General features: G+C 40.3%; 1 protein-coding gene across 1 annotated transcript in view; it reads left to right on the plus strand.

Moving 5' to 3' along the window:
* Positions 1–10241, plus strand: part of LOC126384299 (TGF-beta receptor type-2-like) — a 30926-nt gene extending 20685 nt beyond the window's left edge. The window contains exons 6-7 of the mRNA XM_050035270.1: positions 6336–6460; positions 9051–10241. Of these exons, the coding sequence (XP_049891227.1) occupies positions 6336–6460; positions 9051–9230 (305 nt within the window). The 3' untranslated portion in view covers positions 9231–10241. The remainder of the gene's footprint in view (positions 1–6335; positions 6461–9050) is intronic.
* Positions 10242–10633: the final 392 nt, after the last annotated feature.

Here is a 10633-nt window from a genome sequence, read left to right on the forward strand (position 1 = left end):
TTTTTTTTTTTTTTTTTTTATCTCTGCGTCTGTTCCCTAAAATGTCTCTCCTGTATAATTTAGCTGGTCCAGATTTAGGGCTTGGAAAGACTATGAGGGCGTTCCTCAGGCGGGTGGGGCTTCGTTGGGGGATAATAGTGGAGTGGTGTTGGATGTGGAGCTGCAGACGGAGAAATGCCTTAAGTCCCTAGAGGGAGAGGTTGGGCTAGACTGGAGAGGAGGAGAGGTTAGGGCAGCTGCTCTCCAGATGTCAGAACATCAACTCCTCCAGGACTGGCGGGTCTGATGGTCCTGTGTGTGTATGTGTGTGTGTGGGGTCTGCCATCATCCACATTTGGGGGAAAAAAAAAATTGGATTTAAAACCACTTGATTGTGGATGAATTAGGGACAAAATGTGTGCGCCCAATTTGGTTTCACTGAAGTTGCATCCAGCGTGAGCTAAAATAGTTTTCCTCTTTAATGGGGTTAGGTGAAGGTTAGGGCATGTACCAGCTATAGTTAATGGTAGGGTTAGCCTCCAGGTTAAGTCAGTGCCATATGTACAAAAGCGAGCTCTGCTAGCGTGTAATGCACATGCACACATCTGTACTAAATGACTTTAACAACCTGTGAGGAACACAAAACAAGTGTCACAGCCACCGCAGCCTAATGAAAACCAGCAGAGGCGGCTGGGAGTGGATTAGTCAAGCTGCTGTTGCAGACTCAGACAGACTTTGGGAAACAGACAGTGTTATTGTGATCACATTACTAATTTATTTCCAAGCACATGTTGAAACTCTGTTGATCTGTTTTTTCTGCTTTATTTATGTGTTTTGGTGACAGGATTCCAAGTCTTTTGGAGGGGGGGGTGTATTTATGGTTTGTTGAGCGTAATTAGACAAAAATGTTAACTTGGAAGTGCAGTGGAACAAGAATATCAAACAAAATATCAGATGCTGGTCTGAGTTATGCTTGCTCTCAATTTTGCTGTAATCATTGAGGTGGTTTGTGTTTCTCTCTTTCTCTTTGTTTTGGCATGCCAGTGCAGTTTGACCATTGATATCTAAACATACACATCTATGTGCTGCTAACTTAAGACTCAAGTAACATGACTTGAGTCAGACTTGAGTCACAGATTTAATGATTTTAAGGCCCTGACACACCAGGCTGACATCTAAGAGCTAGTGGCAACGAAGGCCAACAGTTGCATCTCTTAACATCTCGTTAACACCTGTGTCTCATCCAAAAAAAATGCATTGAACAGTGAACACACTGCAGAGACTTCAGCCAACAGCCAACTCACACGTGTTCTGCACCTGTGTGAGAGGAAATAACTCTCCATACCAGCAGGTGGCAGTAGTCTGTGTTCATCATTCAAAAAGGAAGTCAGGCAGGACAGATTCAAAATGCTTCTTAGCCAGTTAGCACATCACATAACAAAGAATATTTATCATGCACAAGTGAACAATAACACAAAAAATGACAAACCCTTTCTGCGAAAGAGCTCGGCAAAAATCTCAGGCCCTCCTGACTTTAGCTGTTTGTTTGCTTTCTTCACCTCCATTTCTTTTCTTGTCCACTGAGCTGCCAGTCAGAGTGATTTCTGATGGGCTCCATCATCTCTGACGCTGATTCAATGTGCTGAATCAGGCGAAAAATAGCTGGCAAGGGCAGGATACACCGCAAAAACTAGGGCAACAGACATTAACCAAAACCCCGACATCAACCAATGGCTAACCGTGGACTTGGTGTGTCAGGGCCTTTAGACTCAACTTGACAAAATCAAAAAAGACTCGCAACTCAACTTGGACTTTAACACCAATGACTTGTGACCTTACTTGGACTTGAGCCTTTTGACTTGAAAATACTTTACTATACTCTAAGCCCAAAGATTAAAATGTATGTTATTGCTATTGTTAACTATTGTCAAGTTACCCGGATGTCAACAAAAACTAAATTGCAGTATACAAATCTTGCGAGTCAAAAATGAAACTGTGAAACTGCACAAAGAACAGGGTATGACAGTGGGGCTAATATTAACATAGTTAGCAATTTAATTTTTGCTTTTAGCTAATTGCGGAACTAGTTAGTTAATAGTGCTATATGCTATGTGCAATGTCAGCACTTGGCTTCGGTAGTGTCATGATATTACAGTAAACTATTGCATTTAAAATTCCAACACTGATTTTCAACACCATCAAAAATACAGACGCTCATCGTTTAATTCTCTCCATACTGGAGAAACTGCATTGAGGATTTTTTTGTGTGTAGTGCACATCATGCACCACCAGAGATCTGTCTGGTGCAACAGGCAGCTGAGCTGACTGCGGGTGGTGGGGATAACGTTACAGGACTGTAAACAGCCGGCCCGCAACAGCAGAGAGAGACAGATTTAAGGATTTATTTTTACCGAACCAGAGCTGGTGATTGTTGGAACATTGGACTAACTAACTAACAGCTTATAAGATTAATCAAGATGATTTTGTGTTTTATTTTGTTACTGTTGAGTTAGATTGAAGTGCATATTAGGCTAGTCTTAGTTCTATAAAAGAGAGAAACTTGAATTCAGAAGGTGTATGGATGTATTTCTCTGTTCAATAATGACATAGTTGTATGGATATTAAACTTCTTGATATTATTGTGAGTTTATTGTTTAGTTATCAAACTGAAAAACTAAAAAGCTTGCAGAATGTAGTAAAGTCAGGGGTGAGTGAGGTGCAGCGCCGCACACAAATACCATCATAAACCATATACCCTGGGGAAATTTCAGAAAGGTATAAATGTATGAAAATATTCAATTAGCCCAAACCTAGTCAGCACTACTTTTTTATGATTAAGTTCAATCGCACCTGTTTTAACAAATAAAAACAAATTTTATAATGCATGTATGCTTTTTGTGAATTTACAAAGGCATTTCGGTGAAGAGCACATTATGATTTGTTTAAGACTCAAAACTGAAAGTGTAGGACTCAGGACTTGAGCGCAAAGACTTGAGACTTACTTGTGACTTCCAAAACAATGACCTGGTCCCACTTCCGCTGCTGGGGCTTTAATCAAAGGAGAATCAGCACGTGGTCATTCCCTGAACGACACTTAAGAGGCCATATAGTCATTAGCTTTGGAAACACGGCTGTACTGTCAGGGATGTATGTCACAACGCTCCTGAGGGGTGACACTCACTGAGTAGTTTCCCCAGTCTGCCACTGTAGCTAAATTTAACAGAATTTCTCTTGGCTGCAGATTCACAGACAGTTTCTACAGACATGGCTGACAACTGGTTAGGAAAGTAGACATTAGGGATGAAATATGTGCTTACAGTGCAAAATTCACATCACTACATGTCAGCTGTTGTCGGAGACGCAGTGTAAGTTCCTCATTGTTGCTGCGCTGAACTTGTTACATTGCTTCGCAGAAATCTTGTCAATATGCAGTGTGTGACTTTTGCAAACCACAGCATTCCTCACTCGCCCTGTGTTGTGTTTTTCAATAGCTTTTGCGAGTTCAGAGTTTAATTTAAGGTTTGCCTGGAAAAACCATCTTCCCTTTTAGGGCAGGGCTGGCCAATCTTTCCATCCTGGAATACACACTTTTATTTACACTGCTGCAAAGTGCTCAGGAGTGTGATTCATATGTTTTGGACCCATTGTTTGGAGAAAAACACAAAAACATGTTTGCCTAACATTTTACAAAGTGGATTTACAGTCCAGGACACAGTTATATAATCCTGTCAAAACAAGAAGAAACATCTGTCTCACTTTTTCCTTCAATATTGACTGACAGTTAGGTGGAGCCACGTTTGAGCTTTAATACCAAACCAAAGAGAGAAAAAAAAGGAAGTTTCACCTTTTGAAAAGAGTCATCTGTCCCACTTGTGTGTCCCAGAAGCCTCCAGTTCCTGTCTATGGCATCATAACTTCCTGTGAGCTTCTTTTTAACGTGTTTTGAAAGAGCGACATGGAACAGTCATCTGGTTCTTTCTACAAACTAAACTAAGTGGATGGTCTGTTCCTGTAGTTTAGACATGTTAGCACAGTGGCTCCTAACCTTTGTCATTAAGGACAGTGAGTAAACTGATGACCCCTGACTAAGTGACATACTTTATGGATATTTTCTATATTGAATGCAGTATGGAGCAACAGATAAACTGAACAATAAACGCAATACCTGCAAGAAGTTTGTGTAGAATGAGAGATTATTATTCCTGATATTTAAGAAACTTTTCTCTGTGTGTATTATGTATTATACATTTCTATTTTTAACAGTCATACATACTTAATAGGCTTCTTTTCTGGCCAAATTCAGTGTTTTCTTCTCCCTGCTACTTTGCCATTGTTCTATTAGCTCTTGGGTTGTTTTAACTGTGTGTTTTTCTAGTGCAGGATGGTGCTTCTTTAGCAGAGAGTGAAGGCTCTGTGAATATAGCTCGTGTTCAGGTCTTCGCTGTGCCTTTACCCTGAGAGATTTCCTTATACAGCTGGAAAATCATATACAAAAACGTATCCATTGTGTAATACTCACAGGAAATAATCTGTTTAAAATCCATCCAAATTGTTTATTTTACACAAACTTCCTGCGGTTATTGCGTTCACAGTTTGTGCTAATGTGCAGTTTATCAGTTGTTCTGTACTGTTATTGTTAAGCATTTAATATTATGTGAAATATCCATAAGATATGGAGGACAAATCTGCACTTTGCCTCTCATTCTATATACGTTTGCAACCTGTGTGTAGTTAGAGACAGATATACTGTGTTATAGCAGCAGCTGATGTGCAGTCAGTGCCTACAACCAGAAACAATAACCAAAGAAACAACAGAAACAGTTGCTACTATAATAAAATGTAAATGCAACGTCCAAATAAAGACAAATACTTTAAGTTGCAGTCGACTAATTACAAGCACTTACTTTGCTCTGTGCCTATATTGTATATTTTGTAGCTTAATGACACTACAGCAGCGACACTATCACTTTAAGAAGTGTCACTGTTTCTCATTCCTATCATCGTTAGTCATTAGTGATGATACATATCCAATTTCTTGAGTAAATGTTATTCAACATTATTTCCCAGTAACGAACTGTGCGTTTTGACTCATGCCACTCAGGCAGGTTTAAACTTGTACTTGTATGTACTCTAGAACTACATATCTGTCTCTATAGGTGAGATCATGAAGGCTATCCATTCTGATGTAGTTGTTTCAGCATATGAGAGGGATTATAGTGTTTAACAATAATCAACAGTGACAGTCCATTTACAGCTTTCAAAGCTGCCTAAAAAAAGAAGAGTGAGATAACATATTGTTATCTGTGTCTGTTTGCTGTTTGAAGGCTTCCTGTCTGTGTCTGTCGAGGCATGTCGAGGTTTCAGGTTTCTTTGTCCCTTAATGTCGAGGTCTGCTCCCCCGCTGATATGTGTTCCCCGTATTAAACAGCGATTGGCTTTGGTATTAGTGATGTACCTAATCTATCTTGGACAGCACAGGTTTGAATCTCAGATTTTAAGGACATGCGCAGACATATCCCCCTTCAGTAGAGGAATAAGAAACAGAGTCAGAATAATCAAAGTCAGACATTTTAAGGACATATACATAAGATAAATCCACATTTTTGACTTTAAAATCCACTCAAATTATTCACTTTGACATTCTTCACACAGTCATGTGGCTCATTAGGCTTTTCTTATCTCCATGGATTCTCTCTAACTTTGTTTTTTTGTGTAAGCAAACCCTCCATGCTTCAAAGCAAATTGGAATTTGATTTGTTGTTTTACTTCAAGGATACATTAATTCATGTAAAAATAAACTGTCTTTGGAAACTCTTGACCCACAGTCTGCAGGCTGTATCCTCCACACCAGTGCTTTGAAATCTCGCCCTGACTAAACTCAACTGGTAAATTGGCTTTGACAAGCACTCTGGATTTTGTTGTGCATGGGAGCTGACACAAAGCCAGAGCTGCGTTGGTGAGATACTTTAAGCCCATCGACGCTGAGGGTGAAATTGTGATAATAATGAGTGTGTCTCTTCAGCAAGTCTCCCCCCTCTGCCCTCCTATCAGCAGCACAGGATTCTTTAGTTGTTTGTGCTGCTTCAGTGCTATTTAAAGTTTGCAACCTGCAGTTTTAATTTAGAGCGCACAGTGAATCCTTTGAGAGGTGTTGTTGATGTGAGCGCTGTGGGGCACTGCCATCTGATCTCGCCTCTCTGTTCAACAGAGCTGTAGCTTTCACTAGATGTGGCTCTGTTTCAAAATGTATTGCTTGTATAAATAACCAAAGCTCACCTGTTTGATAAGGGCACTGGCTAATTTTTCCTGTTTGTGTGTGTGTGTGTGTGTGTGTGTGTGTGTGTGTGTGTGTACAGAGGTGAAAGAGTACGAGCCACCCTTTGGGAACCTGAGGGAACATCCGTGTGTAGAGAGCATGAAGGACAGTGTTCTCCGAGACAGAGGAAGACCTGAGATCCCCAACAGCTGGATCAACCACCCAGTAAGAGGCACCGCACACACACACACACACACACACACACACACACACACACACACACACACACACACACACACACACACATCCATGCTGTCTGTGGCAAACTGCTGCTGAATAGCTGCAGACTTTCCATTCTAACTTCATGATCTCATGTGGGCTGAGGTGACTCTATACTCACTCATGATCTCAAAGCCCTTCGAAATGTTTCAAGTTCTGATGCTTGATGTTTAAGATTCAAGTTAAAATCTACTCGGATATGTCCACATTAATGATCTGATATTTTCAAAGACTCTTATTTGTGTATAGTGTTTTACACTTTATACCTGTATGGTATTGTTGGTTTAGGATTTTAGGACAGATTGTTGTGACTTAATTCCAATTATGTGTTTTTGCAACTTTGCTGTAGTTTAGTTTACTGCAGATGTGAATTAGCTGTTGTTAAGTGTCTGTATTTTGTGTACTATCTCCTATAAATAAACATACAAACAATAAATAATCCAGTCCTGTTGGACAAACTACAGCATGCATCATGTAACACTTTTTGACCAAACAGATTCAGGATTAAAGAACCAGAGGAACTAAACTCAAGAACAAAACTGGGAACTAAAAGTCCCCACTGTGCATTCACATTTGCATTTTCTGGCAGTAATTAGGCAAATTAGATTGTTGACAAATGAGACACAACTGACACAATTTTTTCAACAACACAGAGTCCTCCTGTTGTTATCTGCCTTCTGCTAGGAAATGGTGATACGATACAATCTTTGGTTTTTGTTTGATATCTGGTGACGGCAAAAAATGCTGCATATTTCCAATCCATCGTTAGCGCGGTTAGCTTGTTTACTACATTACTAACTGTCACTGTCACATAGAAGTCCCATTGAGCCCTGTTCAAACTCTTAAACTCTATGTGGAAACAAGGAACAAATAAGTCAACTTGGAGTCGGGTACAGACCTTGTTCTTTCTGACACAGCAGGACATATTCTAGTCCTTGTCCAAATATTAAAATAGTGTCATTCAGCACTTCCTTATTTTTTATTTATTTATTTTAATGAAGCTGTACACAAGCTGAAGCAGCTGCCATGTCTGTGTTCAACCTGTCAGCAATGCTTTTAGACATTTCCCTGTTCCTTTAGGTCATGGCAAGATGAGTACTTAGATACGGTGTTTTTGGACTGGAGGAACTTTTTCATGTTTCTAAGAACCGCAAGAACTAGGAGCAATCGTCATTTCGAGGGACTTTTTTAGCTCCTATTCAAGAGTAGGTACTCTCCTAGCACAAGAGGCACCGTGAGTCACCTCAGTGTGAGATAACACAGACAGATAGGCAGACAGTGAATCCAGGCTTTACTGAGCATATATGTGCCGGTGGAAATACAACAGCATTTTGACTCATCAAAGCTAACGTGGTGTTGCTATACCAACCGCTGGCTGGCTTAAAGTGTGTCACTTCAGCATTCCTGTTGGCGGTGTGAAGGCAAACATAATAAACAAGCCCTTGACGGTTTGTAGTTCTCGGGGAAATTCCCAGTTGGGCAGTTCCTCTCGGGGAGTCACCAGAATTGTTCGGTCCAAATGCCTATACACCTGCAGCTTCTGCCTGCAAATATTAATTTCATTGTAAATAGTTAATGTGATCAGCGGGAATATTAGCGACTGGGGATCATAAACAGATAAGTGGTTATCATTGTAATCTTAAGTTAAGATACAGTATGTGTCTCGACAACTTTGTTAGAGCAGCACCTGTTTTCTGTTACAGCAACAGCACCCTGTGGAGCTTTTGACCTTTAGTGGCACTATTGAGTAGGTTTTTATGTCCCTGTTTTGTCTGTCTTGTGCACAAACACGAGGATGCACATACATAGAACAAACAGGCCCAGTTATTTAAATTAGTAAAAAGACGCTCCTGTCATAGAGGGGCTTCTGACTACAGTGGCCATTGCGCAAACGCAAACAGCCCTATCTAGGACCAGTGTTTGGTTTACTGTAACATGGCGGTGCAACATGGCGATCCCTGTAGACGAGGACCGGCTCCCTTGATAGTTATTTCCAGGTGATTATACACTGAAGAAAACATACTTATTGTGTTATATTCCATTTCTGCCAATAGATTCCACTTAATCCTACACACTGGACCTTTAAAGAACTGGCTTTGTAAATGTTTTATGAGGCAGAAATTGCACTCAACACATTTGTTAGACCTCAAGGACTCACAATCTATTTTGGTGTTTACACTAAATGTACACATAACTTTTGTTTGTTTTCGGGAAAACTCCACAGGGCACCTTTAAGCTTACTCACATACTATTTCTGTTTTTTATTGTATTCTAATTATTTCCATTTAAACAGATGTAATATAAAAGAAGCATTTTAACTTTCATGCACGGAGGATTTATTGTAGGATTGTTGCGTTTGTCGACATTAGTTTGACAAATTGCTGGTACACAGGCACAGATTGACAAACACACAGATGGAAACACACATGAACATTCGTAGTTTGAGCTTGAGGTGATGATATTCTGTCTCAGTCAGACTCGCCCCAAGTCTGTATTACTGACTGATTATATCTGTGCTCCACTGCTCCCCGCGCAGGGTATCCAGATGGTGTGCGCCTCCATAGACGAGTGCTGGGACCACGACCCGGAGGCCCGTCTGACAGCCCAGTGTGTCGCTGAGCGCTTCGACGACATCGAGTACCTGGACAAGCTGTCAGATCGCTCTGACTCAGAGGAGAAGATCCCTGAGGAAATCTTAATGGTGGATGAGAAGTAGAGCTCAACAGAAACACTGCCCCCACCAGGCTGACAGAGGAATTACAACCAAGCAGCTGGGAGAGAGAGGAATTCCAGTGGACGAGTTGTTTGCTTTGGGTTCGTCAGAAATGTGTAACAGAGGAGGAAACTGGAAAAGCATGTAGATCAAACAGAACTGATACCAGAGATGGACTTTGATAAATCAGGACCAGCTGACAGACTTGATTTTTGTGCTTCTACGTGCTTCAGAGAGCGGATCAAGTCATAAACAAACAGCAAAATTACATTATAAAGCTTTTTTAACCAAATACTATTTGCACTTTATCAGTATCTATGCACACCAAATGATATATATTCAGTGTCTTTTTGTTCTGACAATACATCAGGTATAGGAAATAAAGGGACAGAAAGTATTTAGAGAAGAGGGTAAAGGGAGCAGTGTAATATATTAAGACAGTTAATGACACTAATATTCCCTTTACAGTTATTCGACTGCAAACGTTTTCCTAGGTGGCCTTGGATATATATATATATATATGTGTGTCTGCGCGACTGGATTCAAAGTGCAAGCATAATTTCTCGTGGCGTGAAATGGAAATCACCTACAGCCGGGAAATAGAAAAGCCATCCAAGGCGGTAATCTGCAGGGGAAGCTGATATCATATCTCAGAGACTATGAATTGTAAAATAAAGACAGCAAATTCAGCCTGAAAAGGAAAAAGGGAACAGATATATACTGTGTGTGCGCAAGTGTGTGTGTATGTGTGTGTGTGTGTGTGTGTGTGTGTTTGTATGCATGTATTCCTCAGAGGACTCTAGAGAATAAGCGAATAGAGATATGTATAACGGACTCTAAACAGGAAGTTCCAGCCCGCTGCCTACAGTATGCATATGCTATAAAAGCTGAACTTCTTCTTTGTACACATTTTATTACAGCAAAGGGAATTCTGATCCAGCGCTCAGAGAAGATCTATATCAAAGTTGTTTTTGTATAAAAGTGTAAAGCCATAATTAAAAGTGTTACAGGTCTCAGTGTTTCGATTCTGGTGTTTTTATCACTATCACATTGCTTCATTCTTTGACCTTGGGTGCCACTTATTGTTCCTCTAAGGATGTCATGTGAGCTGATTGGCAGTTACTGTTGATTTCATGTTGTGAACCACTTTCATATAAACTTTTTTCAGCTCCACCCAGACCACTTAGCCTAACAGTTAGAACAAAAAGAGGCACAATACTATTCAGTATCCTCCTATACCTGAAGCGACATTATGTAATATTTGGTACTTCTAACATTTAATCAAATGTCGCAAATCCTCTTGATTCTACTGAGAATCAACAGGTCTTTGCAGCTTTTAGCTCATAGTTTTGATTCACCAGACCTCGTGGTTAAGTGCCTCCAGCTCTCACAGATCCCCCCATATG

Source organism: Epinephelus moara, chromosome 22 (genome assembly GCF_006386435.1).
Source record: "Epinephelus moara isolate mb chromosome 22, YSFRI_EMoa_1.0, whole genome shotgun sequence".
Taxonomy (NCBI): Eukaryota; Metazoa; Chordata; class Actinopteri; order Perciformes; family Serranidae; genus Epinephelus; species Epinephelus moara.